Raw genomic sequence first — 26,934 nt, 5'->3', positions numbered from 1 at the left:
CTCTGTCTCTCTCTGGCTCTTTAGAGTTGAGAGGGAACATTTTCTTAATTATTTCTTTCGTTTAATTCTTTACCTTGAATGCCTTCTTCACACATACCTTGCCAATAGCACACCACCTGACGTTTTTTGACTATGTTAATTGCACTTTGACGCCTCACAGCAGCCAGCCTGCTTACAGTTCTGCTACAGACCCAGAAAATCACCCCAATCAAATAATAATAATAATAATAATAATAATAATAATAATAATAATAATAATGATAATGCATTATTATTAGGCATGATAAACAAGAGGTTGGATTTATTAGCCTGCTAACTCTGCCAAGAACTCAGCAACCCCAGGAACCAGTTTGCTTACATCTGTACCTAAAAACTCTCTTGAGATTAACTTCAAGCAGACAGTTTTTGAAGATGCAGGCACTCTTTTTTGAGAACTGACGCAAAGCTTGGAGGCAGTAATTCTGAAAGTCTCTCCCCAAAATTCCAAAGAATGCTATCAGTAAAAAGCAGTATCTTATCTCTTTTAGCACCTTGTTTCCCTCAGTGCCTACATTTCCTCCATGGACCACCTGAGGTGACCTTTGGCATGGACCAGGTCAGCACTGGGATGATGCTGACTCAGGTCATGCCACCAAACCCACTCCCACACTGGCCTTTTGGGGGCTTCAGCTCCTCTCCCATCTGTGAAGATAGGAGGCTGCTCAAGAGAAGTTTCCTTGTGCTCTGAATGCTTCCTTCAGTGGTGCTGGTGGAAATGCTGTGAAAGAGAGCTGCAGTGTCCACAGAAACCCCTTCTGTGCATCTCAGAGTTTTTACCAGCTGCTAAACAGAGAGAGGGGGTGGGTGAGCTGGCTCTCATGTTTAACACTGTGGTATTGCTACTACTGCAAGTCCTGCCAGGTGAGGAGATGCTGCTCCATCCTTTCACCTGCTGCCAACACAAACCTACAAAGCAATGGGTGAGGAGCCAGATGGAAGCAGAAAAACCTGCCGGGTGTGCCTCCAAGAGTTTGTAAAACCCTTGGATCACTGAAGTGGCTGAAGTTGCCAGTTGGTGGGAATACACCAGCAAGGTGCCTAAACAGCCTAAATGTCTTACCAACAAATGCTCACTCAGCCTCAGATTGCCTAAGAGATTTTTCAGGTGGATCAACTAAAGAAGAGAAAAATACACTCTGAATTTCAAAAGAGAGTGTTTAGATGTCAGATGGGTAAAATACCAAACAACCAGGCTTCTTGTTATTCAGAAATTTTAGACACCTGAGTAAGGGAAACAAACAAAACCTACTTATTTTATTTTATTTTATTTTATTTTATTTTATTTTATTTTATTTTATTTTGTTTTATTTTATTTTAGAAACCAATGCTTTTGAAGTTAGTAGATTTCATCTTTTAAGAACACTGGTAATAGCTTTCAGTGTGTTATGATTTTCTTTTCCTTAGGTTAAATCATTGACTATAAGAATATATAAAACTCACTGGGTCTTATTATTTATCTTACTTTTGTCTTTATTATTGCACGTAACTCTCAGTAAATCTCAATTTCAGAATGTTTTATAAATGCAATGGCTTACAAACCTTAACAAGGCAAATTGGGGTCACCCCATGATATAGTCATTCCAAAAATTGGTTTTCTTCATGGGAAGCTTTGTCTGCATAGGGCCAGGTATCTGCTCTGAGTATTTTAATTTCCTGCCTTGGTAATTCCCAGCAATAGATTTTAATGAGATACGGATGGTGATAATGACTCATAATTCTGGGGTATTTGCTTTGAGATTTTGATACAAAGTTTAGGAATATTAGCATTTTAATTCAATTGTATTGAGTAGTTTCTTTTCCAGATGAAAGTTTGATGCTGTCCTCTTACAAATGCCATGAAAACAGGGGTTTTTTTTGGATAATTTGAAAGAATCTGCAGACTTACTCTATGGCCTTTCCTCACATTCTTTTGTTTTGATTTACACACTGAAGCACAAGTGACAAGAAGTCCTGTTTGTCGCATACAAGCTGTGTCACTGAAAGAATCAAGAAGCCAGACATCATCTGCTTTACATCTATGACTGTGCCCTAGCAGAGCAGCCTTGGTGGGCACCTGTGTGTGACAAGATAAATGGCTGCATCAGCATCTCAAGGAGTCAAGTAACAGTTTATGCCTGATTAGCTGCACCAGCTTTTTTGTCAAGATGCATGCTGGTTAAATAATTTGAAATACAGCCTCAATACCAGTTGTAAAAGTGAAAAATTCAAGGGGAAACACCATGTCTGCCCTGTTCCAGCCTGACACCTTGCTTTGAAAGCTTAAGCAGTATAGCACTGTTCTTTGAGAGAAGAGATGAAAGTGACAGGCTGAGGTAAGAGAAAACAGTTTTCATCTCCAAGGTCCCTGCAGAATTACTACAACTGTGGGAGAAAACTGATTCATTTCTCCTCTATTAATAAGCTGATAAGGTAACCTGAACACAGAGAGAAAAAAGGATGACTTTCCAGCGTCAAACTTTTTTTTCCTGTATAACTGTGTTTTCCCTCTAGTTAGCATTAAGGTTTTTCAAGGTTGTTTTTTTTTTTTGTTGGCTTTGGTTTTCTTTATATTCAAAGGTACTGGTCCCTGCCTCTTTGCTAATAAATTCCACATAACATTTTAAAAAACAGTCAGGTAATGTGGTAAATATTTATTCTTCTGAATTGGTTTTATAAGAAAGAGACAAAGCATGTATAATTGATTAATGAATTCTTATAGATGAGCTGAATCTTCATAAAAAAATCCCTTTGTTCCCCTGTAGTAGAATTATTTTGGGGCTTTTTTCTGCTATTTGAAGTTACTAGAACCAAGAGTCTTACTGGGCTTTTCTGATGAGTTCAGGCTGAAAAAACTCAAATACCCCCCACCAGCTGCAGGATCTCAGGCAAAAATGAAGTTTTCTCAAAATACAAGTACTATTTTAAGAGGTAGCATTCTGTTAAGCAGCTCATTGGCCACACTTACTGAGAAGAAAACAAGAAGTTGAATGAAGGGAGCCCCTAAACTCTGTGAATGCAAATATTTAACAAATGGAAAGGCAATAAGTGTAGAAAGTGAATCCTGCAGCACTGTCGTGCAGCAGCTAAAGGCAGCTCAGAAGTGTTTGATTTGGGAGCAGACACACCCAGCAGCAGTGGAGAAAGGGCCTGTCTTTACCCAAGCAAATAATGGGAGACAGGCAGCATGAGCAAGCTGGTAATCTACACCAGCTATGATCTCAGAGGTGTCTGGAGGTGAGGGGGTAGTTTAATCTCCTTCTTTCCCAGTTTAGCTCCTTTGCAGAAGCAGCCAATCAGGGAACTATTTAATACTAATTCTGCTTACAGATATCCTCCTGCTGGGCACTGGGATAACCCTGCCAATTAGGATTCAGCAGGAAGCTGCTGGTCTTTGTATCACCCATCATGTCTGGTTTACACAAGGGTTTCTTGTAAGACTGTAAACACCTACTATTTGGGGCCATTTACTCACAGTTGCATTTTACTTTTCCTTCCTATGCTCTTTTAGTATAAAAAATGTAGCTCATACTCTGCCTCACCTCCTGCAGAAATACCACCTCCTTTCTCTCCCGTTAGACAGACAGGGACTTGGACCTTGGACATTCACTTGCTGAAGGATGTCAAATATATGAGATTCACTTCAAAAAGCTGTTGAAGAAAGCAAATACCCTATTTTGTTGGCCAAAGGACTTCTCCCCACTGTTTCCCTGCCAGAGAACAGTGCTAATCTGTGGCATTTGAAAGGGAAAAGAGATTTTAGAGGAACTGTGACAAAGCAGGAACTCAATTTATACATGCATTATTCCTCTCAACCTAATCTCCAAATGCTTTCCATAAAAAGTACGTGCCTGATATCTCTACAGCTGGTAAATTGTCAGGGCTGATTTAATGAATTACTTGCTTTTACAGCTCTGATTCGAAGCACTGAAATTCTGTGCAGCCATTCCCCTTAGTTTCAGTGTTTATTTCAAAAGACGAATTCCTCACAGGCCGGTTGTATTCCTGAAAAGTTTTGCGTACATCGCTGCAGCCGCGGCTCGGAACCACGCAGTTAGAGCTGAAGGACCAGCGGCAGCCGGGGCCGCTCCCGCCTCTGCCCCCGCGGGCGGGCTCGCCGCGGGCCCCTGCGAGCCCAGGAGGCGGAGGAGCCCGGGGGCGCTCAGGGCGCTGCGGTCCCGCACCTGCAGCTCGGTGCCCGCAGGGAGCAGCCGCGGCAGCCTCCCGCTCCCCCCGCACGCCGCCCCGGCACCGCGCCCCGCAGCTAAACCCCAGCCCCAATCTCCTCACAGCGATGCTGAGCGGATTACGGGCCGGGAGTTTGACAACTGCCTGCGCTCCCCAGAGCCGCCCTGCCCGTCCTCAGCCTCTCATCGCTCCCCGCGGCGGCGGCAGCTCCCCCGGGCCGGGCCGGCGGCGGTGACCGGCCCCGCGGACCCTCCCCCGCAGGCGGCGGCATGCCCCGGCCCGGGGGGCGGCCGGGCTGCCGCGGGGTCACCCGCGGGAGGGGGCTGACACTTGCGTGAGGGGGCAGCGGCACCCGAGCCCGGGGAGGCAGAGCCGCGGCTGCCGGCGGGGCAGCGCTCGGCGGGCGGCGGCTGCCGGGCGCCCTGAGCGCCCCGCGGGGCCCGGCGCGGCCCCCGCGCCCCGGCATGGTGCTGCTGTCCGGGCACGGCGAGCAGCTGCCCGGGGAGCGGGTCTGCCCCGCGCCCGCCGCCGCCAAGGAGATGCCCGGCGCCGAGGCGGAGAGCAGCCCCGAGCAGGGGGCGGCGGAGGCTGCCGCCGAGGAGCCGGACGAAGAGGAAGAAGAGGAGAAGGAGGTGGAGGAGGAGGATTGCGAGGAGTACGAGGACTTCTCCGAGCTGCCCGACACCTGCAGCATCGCCTCAGACGACTCTTTCTACCCTCCTAGGGGGCTGGACGACGACGACGAGGACATCTGGTCCCTGGAAGGGGACGAGCGCGACAGCCCCGAGGCGCTGAGCCTCTTCCGAGCCTGCTGCACCAACAACAGCATCGTGCTGAAGGCGCTCATCCGCCAGGGCCCCCAGGAAGAGGAGGTGCGGGAGGCCGACCGCAACCGCAGGGTGAGCATCCCGCGCCGCGCCCCCGCCGCCCCGGCAGCCCGGGCATCCCGCCCGGGGCAGGGCGGCTCGGCTGCCGCCGCCTCCGCCCCCAGCGCCGAGCCGAGCCGAGCCGAGCCGGGGGCAGCAGCCGTGCCGGGGCTGAGTGACGCCCCTCCCGTTTCCTGGGATGCTGCTCTGCAGCCCCGCGGGGTCGGGACCCCAGGCAGCGAGGAGCAGAGGAGGGTGTGACGCTACGCCTTGCCAGCCCTGACTTTCCACCTTTGGCTAAGGAAGGGTCCGGTTTATGGGATGAGACAGAGGTCGAGATTCCGGTTTTCCCGCGATCAGTTTTGAATTGAGTCTTGTTTTCTCTCTGTTTATTGGGGACCGAGAGGGGCATCGCTGGTAATGTTTGTGTTCAGCATCAAAAAACCTTCCTCTTGTCTGGGCTGTTCATCCCCTGCAGTACTTTATGATATTCACCTTGAAATTTTGAACTGCTGGTAAATTTTTTAAAATTTTTTTTCTTTTTCTTTTTCCTTTAGCTCCCCCAAAAACATAGGCTTTTTCCTTGTGCCTAGACTGCCAAACAGGGTTCAGGGTTTTCCTGTATTAAAATCAGCATTTTTCAGGGTTCCCCTTGTATTTATTTTGTTGCTGATAATCTGTTTTTGGGCTTGTATCACTACAAGTTTTGTGGCTCTGTTTTTTCCTGTTACTCAGTTAATTGCAGAAACAGAAGTGTACTACTCTAAATCAGAAGGTGAAAAGTTGGGAAAGATTTTCTGGTTAATGAGTTTCTGGGTCATTTGAACAGTGGTATTGAAGATTACCAATATCACTACAGTTTGTTTTAAACCTAAGAACTTATTTTGCATAAACAATCTGTGATTAATCCATGACAGCAGTGTTTTGAAAGGAAACCTGTATTATTTTAATTGGGCAAGTAACTTGCACATTCTGGTAACATAAGTTGTCTTTGCATCAAAAAGAATGCCATGATTTGTGTTGGTTCTGTCTGGAGAGGGGCTTTTTTTGTGGCTTGGATATGTGTACTTCTAGGATTTTTCCTAAAAATATCTTTACTTCTTCCCAAAGGATTGATTTTAATACAGATTTTCAGTGGTCAGACTTATTGTAAATTTCTTAAAAAGACAAAAGGTCATATTAACACATCTGAGTGAGAAGTAACCTATGGAGTGAAGCTGGGAATGAGCAACACAGGACAGAAATAATTTGCATCAACTCTTCTGCCCAGGCCAGGATATGATGTGGTTATACTTTAGCTGGTAACATGTGAGATCCAATTGTACATTACAGGATACTTTGAATATCCTGCAGATACACCTATCCCATACATGAGTGCTGTGCCTGGGCTGGAGCCCAACCCCAGCCCTGCCACTGTGTGGGGTTTGGGCTCCAGCCTCTGCTGAGGTCTATTGATTCAGCGTGTCTCAAAAGTGTGATGATGTGGGAGCTTTGGCCCCCCATAAACGTGGCATTAAGGACCAAGTGCCCCAGAGCTGTCCCTTCTGGAAAGGTGGCCTTCCTGCCCAACAGAGGGCGAGAGGCTGCAGGAACTCTCCCTCTTGGGGCTGGGGTCCTGCAGACCTCAGTCAACAGGAATGACCAAGCTCAGCACAAGCATCAGCCCTCATCCTGCAGCTGCTCTTTGGCAAAGGTGATCAGATCAGGGTTGTGAAAGCAGCAAATTCTCCTGTTTGGGCAGCCTTCCCTTCACCATCCTCCTCCCAAAAAGCAACTTGTTCTTTATCTCGACAGCTTCAGAGAAAAGAGATAAAATTTTAGTTTGAATCCAGAAGTTTATTTTCTTTGTTCATACTGTAAAAACCCAAAACCCAACAAAACAAAACAAAACTAACATCTACTTTGGCAAATATTCAATTGGACCTGAAATTAAAATTTGGCATAAAATTCTGTTTTCTCCTTTTTTTTTTTTTTTGTGAATACAACGTAAAAAAGTTCTGGAATTCAGCACCTTGTGAAGCTACAGGAATGATGTGATAGACATGAGTTCACTTTCTCTCTGCCTCCCTCACAGAAGAGCCCCAGTCACAGCAGTACAGAGCAGGACAGGTGGTCTTTTCCAGACAGATGTAAATGGGGTGGGAGAAATCTTTTGACTAGGAAGCAGAAACTTTAAAGGTGTGACTCCTGCTCAGGGATATCGAGGCAATTTCTCATTATTTTTCAAAGGAAAGCCACCTTTTTTAGAGGACTTTACCTAATAAATGGAAGTTTCACTCAGGCCTTTTATCTTCCTTTCTGTGGACTTTTTTTTTTGCTCTTGAATTTCATTATAAAATCATTGGATGTTATCCATGAACAAGACAATTTTGCTGCCGCAGAGTAAAAAGTTACACATACCTGTTGTTCTCATGAAGATTTTTAGTTGCTGAAAGTAAAACTACCATTGACTTTGAGCATCTTCTTTTGCCAGGATAATGTTTATCTACAATGCTATCTTGTATGCATTTGTCAAAAATCTCTATTTCTTTTTTCTTATTTAAAAATTTTTTTTTACCTTTCTTTTTTAAACTATTTTTCTTTTATTTTTTTTCCCCCCACACTGTGAACAAATAAGCTAGACTTTTGTGTCTTCAAAGTTTTAATTTCTTTTCCATGAGACAGGGCAGAGAATGAAGAATAACTTGCTTTTTGGGAAATGGGGCGGTGAAGGGGAGGGCTGTCCATCTGAGGATATTAACTATTTTCACCATCCTGATCTGATAACCTCTGGTATGTAGGTACATTACAGTTTCATTTTTGCAACTTCAAAATCAAGTTTTCTTCAAAACAGACAAAATAAGTAACAAGATATTGTAGTAAGACAACACTATATTGTGATTCTGAAAGTAAATAAAATCAGCTCACAAAATGTAACATGAAAAAAATTCCAAATGCCCTGAACTGGGCACCATGAGCCTGCTTTTTTTAAAATTTGTTTTACCTTGTTCCTGAAGTGTAAGTGGATAAATGTAAGATGTAGAAGCAATTCTCTGGGAAATGCTAGGATCCAGAGGTACCCTTACCTTTGTGCCAAAATACATCAATTGTCTCTTTAGAGTCAATTTGCCCAGCCTGGATGGTGCCTGTTTGTGTCATTTCTCCAGAAGTGTATTTTCCCTATAGTCTGTTTGTGAGCTGCAGAACCTCCTGGCAGGCACAAGTTTTCATTGAATCCACCTTCCTACGGTAAACCAGACTCCACAACATCTGATTTATTAGTCACCACATGTAGCTGAAGATCTGTACCTTCCCTGTCTTGTTTTCATTACTGTCAAGATAAAAACTGTTTCTATATCATTGACTGCAGAGGATCCCCAGGTGGTTGATCCCCTCATCTTCCCTTGCACTGCTGTCTGTCCATGGAATTCAGAAAGACTGGATTGGTACTGCTCATTTCCTCTCCTTGCCCAAACTAACACTGAAAATATCTATGACTGCATATAATATACTAATTGTACATCGTGCAGGGTGACCTCTCATTTTCAGTGTTTGTTTATTTATCTTAACAGTAAAGAGGGATTTTAAAATGAACAGGGGAAAATAAAATCATGGCTCTGGTGAAATTTCCTGACCTGATTGAGACCTTACTATCACCTGGCTAATGGTGCTTCTTTTCACCTTACCACATGGGGGCTTGTTCTCCTTCCTCACTGGCCAAATTTCTAAAATTTCCTATATTTTATCTCATCATTTTAACATCACTTAATATCAAATTTTGCCTGGTGACTAGGATTTTATATATATATATATATATATATATATACTTAGAAAGACAGAGTTTCAAAATCTGGTGTTACCTAACTGCAGAATACAAGCAAATTTAGAAATTTGCCATGACAATAGAGAAAGCACTAAGAGATGGGGGAGAGAGAAAAGAAGGCAAAGAACGTTCCCTTGCCAAATTGAAAATAATCACCGCAGCTGATCTGCAGAAAGGTTTTGTGCTGATCTGACATGTGGTATAGCCCATATTAGCAAGAATATTCTGTTGTAGTCTTTTTCAGTTCTTCTTTTCTTTTTTCTTTTTTTTTTCTTTTTTTTTGTCATTGCTCAATGAGTCATTTGTCCAGTTCCATAGACAGCTATGTACAGAACTGTGGGAATGTTTCTCTGGATGCAGCCTAGGCTTGTTTGTGCAGTGCACACTGTGAGGGGATGTTTTGGAATGGCATCACTCACCTGGTTTCCACACTGGGTCCATGACAGTATCAGAGGCATCAGACCCGTCAGGTTGTTCTCCTTTCCCGGTGGTGCAGGCTGCTCCTCAGGCTCTGTACTGCCACAGTGAATGTGCTTTGGGAAACTCACCCAATTTAGGGAGCATTACCCTTCAGAATTTTTCACAGAGCAATGGACAGTGAATCCTCCATGGAGCTGACACCTGAATTTGTCTTTGCCAAAGAGGTGGGCTTCTGAAATCGCATTTGGTTGTGAATGACAGGGAGCCAGTGGTTCAATTCCCACTTTCTGGGTGAGGGAACTTTGTGCTGGATGATGCTTTTCTAAAAAGTCGTGTACCACAAAAATTGCCAGAGCTTGTATAGCACTCCATTAACTCATTTTACATATATATATAAATTTTTTTAATCTTCAGAATGCTAACTTGTAAAAATAAAAAATCATGAGTCTAACATTCTCTGATAAGGGATGAAGTTCCCCTGTCACATGTTGCTTTTCAGTTTTCATGGCACATAGCTAACCCAAGTTAACCCCTGTCAGAAAAAGGATTTTAAGAACATTATCTCCTACAGTGCTCAGAATATTTTTTCAGTATTATTTTCATAGACAGCTTCAGTTCCTTCATATTATCTTATACAAGACATTCTCATGGAAAAAATTGTGTTGAAACTTAACATCATGACACTAAACCATGAAATGGAATTTTTTTGACTGAAAGTACTTTTAAAAAGACAACAAAAGTAATATAATAAAAATCCTTTAAAAAGTACGGAAATTCTCAAAAGCAGTAAAAAATGTCTCTGGAAATACATGTTTGTGCTTAAAAAGGAAGTGAGCAAAGTAAAGAATTATAGATGTCGAAAAAAGGGGGAATTCTTCAAATGCAGTAATTACAGCTCAAGATTAGCCACCAGAAAGGAATAGATAAAGCATGGAAGATATGAAGTGAGCTGGCTAAGAGGAAATTTGGTGAGCTAACCAGAGCATGAACCAGACTGATACAGGTAGGCACTCAGAGGCATTATCAGTAGAGCGTGGGCAGGTTCGCTGTCTGCCTCCTCTTGTCTGTATTCATCTGCAGAGTTAGGTGACTAATGCCTATGTAAACCTGGCACAAAAAGATATCCTTTAAAATAACTTCACTGGAGAAAAAGTATGTGCTCAGCATGTAATTTCTATAGATTAAAGAGAGCAATTAATAAAGAACCTGAGGGTGTGCAGACATAAAGAATGGCAATGCAGGTCCTTAGTGTACTGAAGAAATGCATGGCCAGAGCAGGCTGTGTCCTCCATGGAGCTGACAGGTAATATGACATAATTTGTACTTAGTGTCAAAAGCAGCATTAGCTAATAGATGTAGGTCCTACTGGAATGGACAAATACAGATTTGAAGACCAGATGAGAAAGTTGTACAAGTTTAATCTACTTTCAAGTGATAGTTTCCACTTCTAGAGAAAGCAGATGAAGAGTAGCTTCCTTGAAGAATTTTGACAAATTGCTTAATGCGAAGTGTATGGAACAGGAGAGGTGTTTTTAGTCTAACAGTAGTACAGGAGTAAAGGTCACATCAATCTTCTGTTCTGCTTTAAGCAATGTTTCATGTTAGTGTCTTAAATCAAGTGTGTGGCTTGCAGGGCTCCTCAGAGATGCAGGGATGATACTGGTTACCCATCTGAGCACAACTTGACTGCAGATATTTAAAAATACAGCTGCATTTAAAATCCTGGGAAAGCCGAACAAGACTGGTTGTCCTGGACAGCTTTCATCAGTAATTATGACAGACATATAACGTGTTTTTAGCATAACATGTCCGTAACTCATGGAACTTTGGGATGCCTTACTGCCTTTTCCTAGGAGAATAGCAGAGCTTTATTTCAGAGTGCATAAAGTGACACTGCTAATGCCTTCAACCCATCAGGAAATTCAAATTTATGTTCTCATGGAGGAATTGCTCAAGAAGGAATATTGGCATTAATTTCCTTTTGTAAAGCTTCCAAAGATTCCTTGTGTAAAATTTATTGAGGAATCATAGGAAGTTGAAGCAGAGTGCTTCAAAACACCCGATTGCTCTGAAAAAATGGGTTCCTGTTGAGTTTCAGCAGCTTATAGGAGGTACTGGACTTCAAGTCTGCTGGGAAAGGAAGTGGTCCAAAAGCCACAATATTCCCAAATGCTTCAGCTCCAAGCTAAGCACCTGTAAGGCAACAGTGGTACCTTGTTTCATCAAGGCTTTAGGTCTCAAGGCAAGGGCTCTGAGGAAGAAATAAAAAAATGTTCCTGTCTCAGACACCAGGTTCAAAGCTGCCTGGTGGTGGAAGTGGTGATCTGGGCTGTGGCTCTTGGAGGCTCCCGAGTCGGTGCCGATGGATGGAAAGGAAGGGACAGGGGTGTCAGCCCCTCATCAGGGAGTTCCCTTTTCAGAGGTGTGAGACTTGGTCGTCTTTTGCTCAGTCTGACTTGTTGTTGGGTTTCAGGGGACATTTTCAAAAGTGTTTTAAAGAGGCATTGATGCTCCCTTTTGTGTGTGGCACAGAACCTCTTGCCATCATCTTAATTTTAGTCACACACTCTTGTGTTTATGCTTGGGAGCATAAACTATGGCAATAAGTTGAAAATAAAAAAAGTTGAACAAGGAGTATAAGCAATCAAAACATCAGATTGGATCTACTAATCAAGAAGAAAGAGACAGAAAGATAGAACCCCCAAAACCCCAAATACATTTTGGAAAATGTCACTGTGTGACAGAGACCAACAAAAATCAGGTGTTTTACTGTAATACTTCTGTATGTTGGTAGTACTTCAACTTCACAGAGGAGTAGTAACTCTTGTATGACTTTACAGGTGTTGGTTGCTTCCCACCAGAGGACCCAAATGTACATCAAGTTAATGGAAAATTGCATTTCATTAAAACACATTATTGTTTCTCTAAAGAGAAGTGATGCGTGGTCGCCAACTAAAAACTAATGGTAGAATTGCTAAGAAGTGACAGTAGATTTTTAAAAATAGAATAGAAAATTTCTGGAAAATGTGAAAGCAATGAAGAATTCCCACAGGCCTTATTTGAAACAGGAATTCACCTTTCCTTTAATGTTTTCATAAATAAAGTTTCTCTCAGAAGCTTACCCTTCTAAAATATTTTAAATATTACGCCACATTGGTTTGAATTTACCTGTTTCTGACTGTTCTTTAATTAAATACACAAATGGAAACTCTCCAACCTGGGCTAGATATAATCCTGTATATAATCCTGATATAATCCTCAGTGAGTCACAAGAAGAAATAATCAAGTGCTGTAGGAAGAGGATTGTTGTTGCAGTGTCTGTGGTTGCACATCTGGCAGTGAATTAGCAATTCAAATTGTATCCACTGTGGGAAAAACCCACTATGTGGAAATAGTTCCCATTTTTCAATTCTATTATTTTCTATCATGTCTGTTAAATTCCATGGGGAGCAATTTGAAAGCAGGATGATGCAAAATGGGGATGACTCACAGTTGGGCTTTTGTTGGTTCACACGTTTCGGATGTACAGTGTTCTGAGCCTGATCCTGTAACATCCTCTCACATATGAGGTTTGGGGACTTTTTTTCTTTTGCCTCTCAGTACATGAGGCCTCATCTTTGGGACAGCTTGTGTGTAGACAGACCAACTGCTGGCAACAAGAGATGCTGCCAGCAGCCACCAGAGCTCAGAACTCACGGAGAAGTTTTGAGGTTTTGTTTCTATTACTATAGGGGGGAAGCTTATGCAGAATCCTTTGTTATTAGTTTTCTGAAGTTCAAAAGTAGCAGATAATGGGACATATTCAATCTGTTCATAAAAAGAGCCTTTCAGGTGGTATTTGGCTTCTTTTTTTTCTTTTTTCTTCTTTACAAAACCTAGATATCTTGCTATTTGGAGCTAATAGTAAGAAGGCTCAGCTCAGCTGTTTAGCATTTGATTGAGAAACACAGGAAGGGTATCCATGTATTCATAAAAGTGTCTTTAAGTGTGGATGAAAGGAAAAGGAGGACTTGCTTTGAAAGGTGGTGTGGTACTTCTGTGTATCTGCAAGTATCATATGAGTTTGATAAAGGATCCAAGAGAAGACAGAGTCAAAGCTCAGCTCCACAAAGGAGGTAATTTAAAATACTTTTCTTTCTGCAGAGTTTTCTACAGATTTTCTATAAAAAGAATGAAGTAGCAATAACTTGTTAGACAAAGAATGTAGGATAACATATATTGGCCAGTTCTGCAAAATTAAATACCACAAGTATTAGTGAAATACCACAAACACTAATGAAATATAAGTGTTTAGACTTCAAACACTAATGAAATATAAGAGCCCTTCTGAGCTAGTAAAAAAATATAAACATAGTAGAGGAGTTTTCTGGTTACACTGAGACAAGCTGTAAATGCCTGGAAGCATGGAACAATGCCATCCAGAGAAAACCTGTTTCTGGGAAGAAAACCTGTTTTCCCTGCTATCCTACAGGCACTTTGCAGGCTCACTGCTGTGTTAGGTGAGTCCTGTCTGCAGGGAAAACTGGACAGCACAACCATATCAGAGACACTGCTCTGCCACACTGCTTCAGCAGAGCTGCCAGCCTCAGAAAAAACACAGAGGGCTCCTGGAGGAACAGCCTGGCCAGTAGTTTGAGGGGGGAGTGAAACCATTCATGGCTGACAGGGAAGAAAAACACTTAATTTCAAGGTCTCTGGGAACAGAGTGAAAGCCTCCTTCCTGTACCCCAGGGACAGGTGCAATCTCCCAGGCAGAGAGTGTCCCACAGCCTGCAAGCAGTGGCTGTGTGAAAGCCTCAGGTGGTTCTGGGATCCCCCATTAACCTCCTGCCATCACCAGCCAGTGGGACAGAGGCCAAGCTGTGCTGAGTCCTGCTGTCATTTCTGTGGGGTGGGACTGACTTCCTTGCCACCTTTTTATGGCTGTGCTTTCTTTTGTTTTACTGCACTGATGCTGTATGGTCTGCAGGAATTTTACAGTCCAGAAAATTCTTCCTCTTGTCAGGATGCAACAAGGATGCTCCAAGTGTGAAGATACCCATGAGCAGAACTGCCTGTGGAATAGGAACTGGAACTGAGTACTTGGTACATGCTAATCTTTTTAGTTCCTTACTTGAGTTAAAATAGTGTGTTTATTGAAGTCAGATGTCTCAGTGCATTTACAGTACTTATCTCCATGAAAGTTCCCATGAAGTGATCCTTTACATATATGTGGATACCTGCAGCAAATATTGAAATATTGAATACTCAAGTTAAACATTTTAGAAGCAGTAAGTTTCTAAAGCACCTGAAAGGAGATTGCGGTAGGGTGGGGGTCATCTTTCTCCCAAATAACAAGTGATGGGACAAGGGGAAATGGCCTCAGGTTGTGTCAGGGGAGGTTCAGGTTGGGTACTAAGAAAAATTTCTTCACAAAACAGTGGTTAAAAGGGGAATCTGTGTGAGGAGCTGCAGAAGTCACTTCGTTTTTTCAGCCTAGAGAAGGGGAGACTGAGGGGAGACCTCATTGCATTTACAACTTCTTTGTTAGAGGAAGAGGAGAGGCTGGCAGTGATCTCTGCTCTGTGGTGACCAGTGACAGGACCCAGAGAATGGCCTGAAGCTGAGTCAGGGGAGGTTTAGGTTGGATATTAAAAAGGTTCTTCACCCAGAGGGTGTTTGGGCACAGGGACAGGCTCCCCAGGGCAGTGGTCACAGCACCAAATCTTACAGTGCTCAAGAAACATTTGGACAGTTGTCTGAGGCACAAGGTGTGATACTTGGAGTGACCTGCCTAGGGCCAGGAGTTGGACTTTACGATGCTGATGGGTCCCTTCCAACCCAACTTATTATGTGTGTTTCTGTGTCATTCTGTGATTAAGTGTTGGAAAAGGTTGTTCAGGGAAGCGGTGCAGTCACCATGCCTGCAAATGTTGAATAATGAGTAGGTGTGGCACTTCACAGTGTGGCTTAGTGAGCATGGTGGCATTCCATTGAAGGCTGGATTTGATGATCTTAGAGGTCTTTTCCAGCCTCAGTGATTCTATGACTCTGATATCAACAGCCCAGAAACAAAAAAAAAAAAAAAAAAAAAAAAAAAAAAAAAGAAGAAAGAAAAAAGAAAAAGAGATGGTGAAAATATTTCAACCTTTCTCTTAAAATTAATCACCTAAATTATTTTCTTTTAAGGCAAGAGATTATGAAATTTTACTTGCTATTGCCATTTTTTTCTTTCTGTGGGTGTTTTTAGCTTGACCTAGTTTATGCTTGTTACAATCAGCACAGCTGATTTATGAGCAGAGGCTCCATTCGCAGATGGGTGCAGGCAGAGCTGAGGTATTCAGGTATACATCTATGGCAATGTTCACAGATCACAAATGCATTTACCATCCTCTCAGGATCTGAAGTCAAATGAGGGGAAAAAAAGCCCAGCCTGGAGGTTTCAAGTAAAGTAATGCTGGTTCCCAGGGCTTCTCATATCTCAGGTCCATCACTCTCTTTTCTGCTGTTGTTAAAATTATGAAACCCATTCCAGCTATCAGGTGTCAGCAAAAAGTGCTGTGATCTGTCTTTGGAGCTTCAGTACCTGATGCTAGATCAGTAGGAACTCCCTCCTGCAGTGGATACACAGACAGTAACCATGGGGAGAAATAGATAAACACTAACGTCATAAATGCTGATAAATATCATAAATATGTGTGATATGGGTGAAGATATCACAGAGAGGAAGGGTTTTAAAAATTTAAAAGGGGGTTCCTTTAGTGTCAGTGGAAAGAAAGAGTGAGGCCAGGGCAGGGCAGGGCAGGAGCAGGAGCAGGGTGCCCAGGGCACAGGCACTGAGCCAGCAGGGACGCTCTTGCCCTGCAGCTTCCAGCTCAGGTGCCAGCTGCTGTGTCTGCTGGAGCAAGGGATCATACCCTGCCTTACCTACTCACCAGGCCACCTTCACAGATACTAACTAGTTATGTGCAAAGCCCACTTTGTTCACCTGCTCTGCATTTGTTCCTGAGGTACATCTCCCCAGCAGAGTGAGCTGAGGGCTGGTGGCTTCAGGCTGCACTGCTTAGAGGGCAACACAGACATTCTCTTTGAACACTTCACAAGCTGGGTGTGCAGAGGAGCACAGTTCACAATCTTGTAATGAATATCCCTGGTGAGCTAGCCTACTGTCGTTTATCTGTCCGTCTGCAGAGTTTAAAAATTTAGGTCAAATAAATCCAAATTCATGCTTTGAGAATCTATAAAAATAAATTAATTGTTTTGAGAATTAAAAAAAAAAATAAATCAGTGCTGGTTTTTCTGTAATGTAAAATAGTAACTATAATTTCAGTTGTGAGTTTAATGTGTGTATTAGCCCTTTTTTCTGTTTACTCCCTGCCATCTACAAAACCTATTCCTCTGGGGAGGAGGTTTTTAAAATAGTGCTTAGTTACCCTGTTTAGATTTTGAGAACTTGCCTAAAAATACTGTATTTTCCTCTTTCTCATGTAATTTCTATTTCTAGTACAGTGACTTCATCAGATGTGATTTATTACTAAATTTTTAGTGTGTATCATAAAGGAACTAAGAACCAGAGCAAAGCCTGTACAGTTTGGCAGCTCATCAGTCACAGGGGAAAGGGCAAGTGAGCATGTTCATGTGATGTAAACCCTTACAAAAACAGTCAAGTATTGTCAGCATTGCTTTCACAAACTTGCTTCTCTTCCCAGAGCTGTGTCCTGCTATTTCCTTTCAGATTTTAAGTTCCTCAGGGAGTGCATCTGGAATGATTCTACTTCACTACTGGTGGTACTGCAACCAGTAATATTCCAAAATTACATTATTTTGAAGTCTACCTATATTGGTTGAGCTTTCAGGATTATTGCTACAAAGCAATATCAATTAGTATAACCATGTTTTTTACAGAAATTCCATGGTAAATTCAAAAATCCAATGTGAGATTTACAAATGTTAAGGGGAAGAAGGTGATTTTTGGCTATAGGGTTTTGATACCAATGTTAGTTAGAATCAGTTAATTGCAATTAGCCTTCATTTTGGATATGTGTAACTGTTTGTTTCTTTCCAGAGATGGATTGAAGGAGTCAGACTCTGAAGGCAGCAGGAAACAGCCTGCCCATAATTTTCAGGTAGAAATGAAAAGACCAGATCTGGTCTTTAAAAGATTTCCATATTACCAAGTAGCATTCTCTCGTTTTGTGTCAGAGAAATAGAAAAATAACTCCAAACACTGAGAAAAACATTCAAAAATATTCTGCTACTGCTCTAGGTGTCTGAATACTGAGGGAGAACAACATAAGTTTTACCATTCTTTCACTTCCACTTTGTGGTCTCTTTAGCTACTGGAGATACAGAGTTCTCAGAAAATCTGGGATGAGAAATTGCAGCATTTGGTTAGTAACTGTAAACCCTCTAAGGATTTCAGCTTCCACGCCTCAAATAAGAGAAAAGAAAACAAAACCCAAACAGTATCTTCTGAAGTCACGAAAAATATGAACTGTTAATTGGAATGAGACCATATTTATTCTTAATTTTTTTTATTCCATTTATTTTCTTTTCCATAGAAATTTACCTTTCTCATTGATGTGAGTAAAGGAAGATCTTAGCAAACCTTCCTGTTGCTTTTACTACACTGCAGCTTTTCTACACAAACCTAAGTGACCCTAATTCCTATTGAACTAGAAGTAAAAGCCAGTGGAAACTGACAGCTTCACAGCCAACCTCCAGATCAAGGCATTTTGAAAGAGTGAAGAAAATTTTAGCAGTAGTGAAAGGGGAAACCAGGAATTACTCAAGAAATTGATTATATAGTCTCTGAAAAGATCTTAAGTCTAAGTTAACATGAGGTATTTTTCCTAAAGCAAATACTTAAGCCAGAGATCTATGATGCAGAAAGGCACATATTGATGAGGTTATTCATGCCACAAAAATATAATATGAATGAAGATATACAGAAAGTAAAATACTGTAAAATCAACAATTTTCAAATCTGGGTGTACAAGTTTTCCTTGCATGGAATTTAAAAAGAGAAGGAGATTTTAAGTTGTTAGTCTTCCAGTAGAGGCAAGATCTTGATATTTCCTTCCCGTGCTTTCTAATATTCAGCTGTGTAGGATAGGTTAGAACACACTTTTTAAAAGGGTAGATGGGAGACATGACACTCCTGAATCAAAAATAGAAAGGATCATAACCTGTAAAAGAGTCTTTGAAGTCATTAAGGCACACATGTCCTTCAGTTTACTGCTCTATGAGTCATTGCCTTTGTGCAGCTGATGCAATCTCATCTGACCTCTGGCTTCTAACTGAGGCATGGAAGGGGTTTTTGGCTCTCATTTGGCACAGGTGGGCAGAGCCTGGTAGCCTTCTGTAGCAAGTGGAATGTTCTCTGTGGAATAAAGGGCTCAAAGGCTTCGAAGTCTGCACAGTTAGAATATCATCTCTCACCTCTTCAGAACTGAAAAAGTGTCATTTGTACATTTCTCTGGCCAAAGAACAAGGTGGGAATCAAACCCAGGAAATGAGACATTTAGCACTGGATCATAAAATTCATATTAGAGGAATTAAAAAATGAAGAACAGAAGGTGTAGCTCTCAGTGCCTCTGCTTCTAGAGGTTAGGGCTGAAGACCCTGCACCTTTGTAGATTTGGTGGTTAGGAAGGGAAGCATTTGTTGCTGCTGAGCCCTGTGTCCATGCCCAGGGCAAGAGAAGAGCAAGATTTGTCAGCAGACTGTGCTGTTGGTTTGCCTCACAAGCTCCTGTGGCTGAGCTGCCCTAGTAGAGGGCTCTGTCTGAGCAAACAGGCTGGCAAGCTGAGGCTCCCTGGGGAGCTCTGCGTGGAGCTGGGATGTTTAATGCTGCTGAGATTTGCTGTCCTCAGATCACTCATAGATGGATTTAAGGATGCTCCGTAAAGGTCTGCTGCTGAAGGAGAGCAGCTAGTGCTCCACATTCTCAGTTGTGATGAAATGGAATCAAGTGCCAAAAAAAAAAAAAAAATCTGGGCATAATATTTACCATTTAGCATCTTAATTGTGGTTGAATGTATTAAATCATCTATCAAATCTAGAAAAGGGAATCTTCTGGTTTTGCCTCCATCTCCTCTAAAACTGCTTGATTTGTTCTTGAGTATGGCTTGTGAGTGACTGCTAAACGGACCAGGACTAACAACAGAAAAAATATTGTTATTCTTTATGGAGTAGGTACATAGTGTGTTTTGTTCAGTGTAGTGTATGCAATTATGCTGCACGGCTAAAAATTTACGTTGTCATGCACTGCTAGTAAGAGAATACCAAATTTATAATAGAATAGTTAATTACACCAACATTTACTATCTTCCTTTGAAATATGGAAATATCTCTTCATCCCAGCTTTTTACTCTCATTATTCCTATTTACCACGAACTACTCCATGCTTATCTAATGGTAAAAGAATTTCCTTCTCTGTCATGGTCTTCATCATTATGAAATGTAAAAATGGCACAAATAATAATGGAATCTTCTTTGTAGTACTTCTTCAAAGCAAATGTGCTTCTTCTCATCACTTAGGAAATTCCATCGCTTTGGAGTTGGGCACCACAAAAATGAAGAAAATTGTGTTTACAAGTCACCTCTACTATTTTAATGAGCAAGTCAATGAACCAATAATTGCAGCTACAGCTTCCTTGTGAGGGCGAGAGGAGAGGCAGACACTGATCTCTTCTCTCTGGTGACAGGGACAGGACCCATGGGAATGGCCTAAAGCTGAGTCAGGGGAGGTTTAGGTTGGATATTAAAAAGGTTCTTCACCCAGAGGGTGTTTGGGCACTGGGACAAGCTCCCCAGGGAAGTGGTCACAGCACAAAGCCTGACAGATTTCAAGAAGTGTTTGGACAATGCTCTCAGGCACATGGTGTGACTCTTGGGCATGCTGCTGCGTAGGGCCAGGAGCTGAACTCGATGTTCCTGATGGGTCCCTTCCAACCCAGCATGTTCTGTGTGATTCTGAGTTTTAGTTTCCACCTGTACACTGAAAATTTCCTATAAGCCAGCTATCTTTTCTTTGCTCCAGGGCCTGCAGCATCGTTGGAAAGTCCCATAGTGTGTTCAGATACTGCTCTCATTAGTGAGCTGCTATCCAAAAAAAATCCACTCTGCAGTCAAGCAAAGTCTTGACATACCCAAAGACTCTTGTAATTCAGCTGCTGTGGTACACAGAGATCTGTCAAGCTCACTGCAAACTGCTCTGAGAAACCTCCATCAGACTGATACATGCTGGGCTTTTTGTAGAGTGCTTCTTTTCAGCAAAAGCTGTTCTTTTGCTGAGAAAGCTGTGTTCTAAATGCCTACCATTTCTCCCATAGGTATAGGTCCCTAAATTAGAAAGCAGACTGCTTATATGAATTCCTGGACTCCTGTCTTAGTAATGTCTGTTTTACAGTTCAGCTAAATATTCTCAAATTTTATAGAGTAGAAGAACTGTTTCTGGATTGCTTGACTGAAACTGTTTTATAAAGTATATGTATTGAATTAATGATTTAGCTGTTTTAACAAAGGCAAATGATCTCTAGAAATTCCAGCTATCTGAATATAAGTGTGAAATTCCTTCTCCCTCTTTTTTTCCCAGATATTTAGTTCTGTCTTCAGATTCGATAGTATGTTAATGTTCAATTACTCCCTATGTTTCTTTATTACTTAGGTGAATGGGGTGTATTCATTAGAAGAGTGGGTTTTTAGATCCAAGCACAGAGGCAGAAGATGCTTTCCTGCCTTTCATTGCATGGAGCTGGACTCTCAGCTGAGAGAGACCAGCTGGGTGGTCACAGGCTCTACAGAAGAGGAAAGACTCACTCTGCTCTTGCCACCAGGCAAGGACATGCAGTACCAGCGTGTGCTGCATTTGCTTATTAAACTCAAGTTGTAATACTGTAGTTAACTTGAGACAGGTATGATGGTGATGCTGCTGTGTCCCACCTGGGTATTCCAAACATGATTTTTATCTTTCTTGAACTGTCTGCTCACACCCTGATGCCTGGTACCTCTTACAGCTACAGTGGAACCTTATCTAGCCAACTGAGATAATAAAAGGGAAATCCAAAATGAGAATGCACACTTAAGAAAAAAAATGAAACCCAACAGGAAACCCCAAGCCTGCTTTTGAACCACATTATTCATGATTTTTAAAAAGTTGAGTATAAAAAATCAGCGAGCTACTAGAGGAAAAAATATCCCTCTGGACAGATTGATTCTATGTCACAGTGTGTGCTTTCTCAAACAAAAAAATGCCAGGCTGAGCCTGTTTCAGATTAATAAGGTGGATGAGCCTATTCCCTAAATACATCACTAAATTAATGTGAGGCTATTCACTAGGACCTGCAAGCCAGTAGCAGCAGCATTCTTGGTTTAGCCAAGTGCTAGTCTCTGATCTTACAAATCTGTAATTCTGCCTTTTCTTAAAACAGATGTATTTTTCTCAGGGTGATGCTAAACCTTCAAGAAGGAACCATTTCTTAATGAGAAGCCTGAGGCTTGCTGGGTTTCCTCTCCAGTGGCTGTGTGCAGCCCATCAGTTACTTTGTTACTTAAATAGACAGAATTGCAGGTTTATGGGTTTTAGAGTAGGAGTCCTTGCTCTCTAATCAGCCGTGAACATTACAGAGCCAACGTTGTAGGTGTAAGTCACAAGAGCACAACCCTGTTTGCCCTTGACCAGTGAACATTTACATTTAAAATAGAGATCTTACTGAAACACAGGTCATGTGTGCTGTAATTTAAAATGTGATCACAGTCACCAATGGTTCTAACAGCTATAAAAGATGAAAACAATGAGAATAAAATTTACAGTGCTTGTGAACCATGCATTACTGCAAAATTGCATACTTGGTTTGAAGGTAGTGCTTTCACCCAGAACTGAAAATCTCCAGGATTCAGAAACTGTGAATTTTTCAAGATTGTGTTTAGAAAAATAGTTATTAGTGTCTCTTTTCTCTCTCTCCCTCTCCCTTTTTTTTTTTTTTTTTCCTTCTTTTTATGGAGACACAGTTTCAGTGCAATTTGTGGAGCACTACTAATAAGCCATGCATAGGTGGGAAAGAGCAAAAAACTTCCTATGAAGTCAGGAACTGTGGTACTTTCCTCCGAGTTTCACACACCTGAATACTAGGAGTAATACCTATAAAAATACATTTTTTTGCCTCCAGCATGGTCATCTGTGATATTCCAGCAGCTGCATTCCTTAGAGTTGTAGGATTACAGGATTGCAACCTTTTAGGATCACAAGAGTTGACACTAATCCACACATACAAAAATCCACTTTAGGTCTCTGAGTGAAAAACAGTCCCATCCATTCACCACAGATGCATCTGTTGCTCAAAACCACTTGTTTTCTAATAAAAAGCAGGAGACTTTTTTTTTATATTTATGCACAAAAAAAATCTTTTGCTTTGTTAGAGCTAGGGAAATAAAAAGAAGGGGCATAAATCAGTGGAAAACTAGTCTAGGTAAAACCAGAAGCATAACCAAGATGAAGGAAATTTTTCCTTGTGGAAAGCATAATGAAAAGGGCTTTCAAGAACCTGGACTATTTGACATCCAAAGAACCACTGTCACTTGCAGTAGCTGATGATAAACTGAAGGGCAAAATAATGAGATCCCATCAGTGGGACCTTTGCTTGATAGAAGTAAAATAGTAATGTCTGGTCCAGGTGGATAATCCCTTTCATATCTACCAGTACTATTTCAACATACCTTTCTTTCTGAACATCAGCATTAACCTTGAAATTCCATGAACAGCAAGGTTGTTGTTCCCATGTTATCCTCTTGTTTGAAAAGAGGATTTTGGCTGTTGCTATGTGATAGCACTTCTAGACAGAAGGATGTAAGGTGAATCCTATGGAGGATATACTAACACTCTCATCTGAGACACATGTGCTCTTCTGCTGTGCAAGGGCAGCTGCTCCCTTTCCCCTGTCTTTTCTTCACTAGGGAAGAAAGTTAACCACATTTTCCTGGTCCATTCGGGTCAATTTCAGGATCAATAAGCTTATTATCAGAAGATCCAAGACCAAGAAGGAGGGTTATTATTAGAAGTGCTAGAGAAAAGGAAGCAATGAGGTTCAAGAGGCGGAGCACAGGATTAGTTGGGAAGAAGACACAATGAGGGAGTTAAGTTTCCACTGATGCCATTATGAAACTCATTGTCAAATGGCACTCTAATACGGAGACTGGGCTCCCAGTGCTCTTACAGCCTCTTTGGATCAAAGGGTGAGGAAATAGGCTGGCACTACTGTGTGTGGAATTACTGAATCATACAGCAGGTTGGGTTGGAAGGGAGTTTAAAACTCCTCTAGTTCCATCTCACTGTGCAGCACTGTCTGTAGTGTGTGCTGAGTTCCCCTCTTTGGAGCCATGAGAAGGGTGTACAGTTGCTCTTCTTGGTGAGAATAGGGCCTCTGCAAAGAAGAGATTCCACCCTGATGGGTATGTTACTTCATCAAGTTTATTTTCTTCTGAGGAAAATAAAGCTTTCAGGTTTAAGGCTTTTGAATGTTTGTTTTTTGGGTTTTTTAGTTGGTTGGGGGTTTAGGTTTGTTTTTCCCCCCAGTGTCAGATTAGCCACTGATGGACAGAATTGCTCCTGGGCTCTTTCATCACAGGGTTTGGGTCTGGTGCGATTTCACAAAAGAACAGTAGCAAAATGAATTTACAGAAGTTGGAGGAAAACTTGGGAAACTTCTTGGGAAGGCCTTTCCTAAAGAAAACTACAGTACCTTACTGCCACAAGAGGGTGCTTGCAAGCTCATCACTGGTCAGTTCAGAGACTTTCACAGTGAAAATGTTCTGGGGGCTTTAAAATATTCTTTACAGAAGAGACAGATTAGATACAGTGATAGATTTTGATGGCGTGAAAGGTTGTACTTCCATCTTTTGCTCAGTGTCAAGTTGAAATTTATCTTTATGAAGATTTTTTGAGAGGTCTCCTGAAAAAAAACCTATGCATTCAAACACTCTATTAAGCTTCTTGCAACAGATCTCAACTACAACCTGCCTGCATTTGACAGAACATAACAAAAAGGAAAATGCATCTATTAAACACAGAGAGGAGTTGAATCATATGCTTTAAAGCCAAAGGGAGCTCTTTTTGACAGAGTTATGTCAGTGCACACAATGCCTTTCACATGGCTTCTAAATGCCCTACAAAATGCTTTTTAAATGATGTAAACTCTCCTTTTCATCCTAAGTGTGTATGAAGGTGTACATATATTTAAAGGCAAGGAGAGAAGTTGACAGCAGAGTTTGTCAGGCACAGGAGCTGAAGTTCACATCTAAACTTGTTTCTGAATGTTCCCAGAGGTCTTATGTGCTGAGAGACTGCACTGCACACAGGTCACACCAGGTTTGGTTATGCTGTTAGATGACCCAGCTTTGACTATCACTTTGTTTACCTTTTAGGAGGTTTGTCTTTCTGAAAACAGAGTAAACAAAATGCTTCAGTGGCAGAATTCATGGGAAGGCTACAATTTTCACATCAGATTTTGAAGTAGTCTGGCAATTGAGAGACTCTCCAAAATGTTTTACATATAATTATATCCACGAAAGGGGCAGTTTGAGCTTTATTACAAACACTCTTTCTTCCAGTGGTGCCCAAACCCACTGCAGCTCCTTGCAGCAAATAGCCAAAGCAGCAGGTGATCCCAGCCTCAGGTGTCCTCAGGAGGAAGCAGTCAGCACTTTCCTGCTTTGAATCTATCAGTAGCTGGAAGCAGCTGTTCCAAGCAAAGCACAGTAAGGTACTGTTCATTTAAGCACCCAGAAATACATTATCCTTGTGCACAGAATGGTTTCCAGCCACTGGGAGCCTTTGTGAACATTGCATATCAAGCCAGTGAAAGAAAAAGAAAAGAAATTAAAATCCACTCACAGTTTGCTGAAGCAGGACCCTGATGCTGGCAGGAGTCTGTCACCTTGCCTCCCCATCCCCCTGCAGTTAATGGTTTGAGCTGCTAATGTTCAAAGCACCTTGAAGTAAAGATATGGGATTTGTGGTAGAAATGCCTTCAGGGTTTATATCAGGACCCCCTCATTAAATAAATTGCAGGATCACAGAATGGTTTGGGTTTGAAGAGGCCTTAAAAATCATTTGTTTCCAGCCCCTCTGCAATGGGCAGGGACACCTTCCACTAGACCAGGTTGCTCAGGGCCCATCCAACCTGGCCATGAACACTGCCAGGGATGGGGCATCCACAGCTTCTCTGGGCAGCCTGCTCCAGTGCCCCACCACCCTCACTGTACATAATTTACATGCTTTTCTGAAGCCAGACCTCTTGTTTCTTTTAAAGCAGAATGTCCTGTGTTTAGCACTGATGCCAAAGCAGGCATAACAAAGAAGATTGTATAAATTTGGCTGCTATGGGTCTTGTGTTACTACCACCAGCACTATGAAATCTTAGCACTAACATTTGACAGTACTAACACTTGGTGCTACGTGCAGTACAAACAGGTAAGCCAGGATTAGTAAAGCCTGCAATATTTATCAGGGATCATCACTATTTATTAGTTGTAGCCAACATGACAGTCTAAATAAAGTTAAAATATGAAATTTGATCTGATAAAATTTGTGTTGCTTCCCCTACCATTTTCCCACACTACTTTCTGTTCTTTGCAGCCAGGCACCTCATAAACAGAGCAGAGAACTCTTTCTCAAAAATGGAATTCTGGGCTGTTTTGCCGTGCTATTGAATCCTGATACAACTTCCTTTTATCTTATATATAATGATGGTAAGCTCAACCTGTCAGTTCATTTGAAGGAAAAGTTATTTGTATTAAGCAGTGCTTTCCTAAAGTTTCCTTACTTAGTCCTTCTCTAAAATGATGCCTTGTTTGGTTCTGCTGTGACCAGAGATCAAGCATACATTGCAAAGCTTTATTTTGGACTGATTGCACACATCAAATATCACGCTGTGGGAAAATGATCCCAGTTTCCTCTCTTCCCATATAAACTTCTTGATTCTGTGTATTGCTTTGTTGCTCAGCATTTGGCAAAAGATTTCTCATGTTATAACATAGATCCAGTTGCTGCAGTTTCAAGAAGTGTCATCAAGTGTCAGCATAAGTCAGAGGAAAACAGCTGGCAATGCAGCCTGGGCCTCCTGCCACCCAATCAGCACAGCATCCCTTGGCTCATATTTTTTCTGCAGGGTTGTTCCCACTGTTAGATGTAATCCCGAGTGTCCTCTGCTTCTGGCCTGCTTCTGTCATGGAAATGATTGTCCAGAGGATGTGATGCAGCCAGGAGCAAAGCAGCCCTTTCCCCTGGTGATGGGGAGAGGAGGTGCTGGCTACCATGGGCTGCTGGTCAGGTTGTACAGTCCAAAAATATCTTCTGTGCTTCATCAGCCCTCCAGGCCCCTGGACATGGTGTGATTTGGGGTGAGAGGTGGTGGCAGATGGAGCAGATATAGAAATGTGAGAGAGAAGTCGCCCTGCACAGCTCCTGGAGCATTCCTGGGGTGCAGGATGAGGTGTGGGGCTCCCAAGCACCCAGGTGTTGTCTTACCTGGACTTTGCCTCATGGGAAGATTAGAACTCCCTGCAGGAGCAAGGAGGAAAGAAGGATCACTATTTTTGGTGTAATGCTCCTGTTCTCCTCCCATCAGGCTTCCCATGGTCTGAAGATCATCTCTTCAGCTGTCC

At 42.1% G+C, this 26,934-nt stretch overlaps 1 protein-coding gene across 1 annotated transcript in view; it reads left to right on the top strand.

Annotated features, from left to right (window-relative positions):
• Positions 1–4,667: 4,667 nt before the first annotated feature.
• ANKRD33B (ankyrin repeat domain 33B) overlaps positions 4,668–26,934 on the top strand; it is a 44,518-nt gene continuing 22,251 nt past the window's right edge. Inside the window, exon 1 of the mRNA XM_059854719.1 lies at positions 4,668–5,102. Coding sequence (XP_059710702.1) covers positions 4,668–5,102 — 435 coding nt within the window. The remainder of the gene's footprint in view (positions 5,103–26,934) is intronic.

Source organism: Haemorhous mexicanus, chromosome 1 (assembly GCF_027477595.1).
Source record: "Haemorhous mexicanus isolate bHaeMex1 chromosome 1, bHaeMex1.pri, whole genome shotgun sequence".
Lineage (NCBI taxonomy): Eukaryota > Metazoa > Chordata > Aves > Passeriformes > Fringillidae > Haemorhous > Haemorhous mexicanus.
The sequence above is the reverse complement of the archived record's forward strand: the minus strand, read 5'-3'. Positions and strand labels throughout refer to the sequence as shown.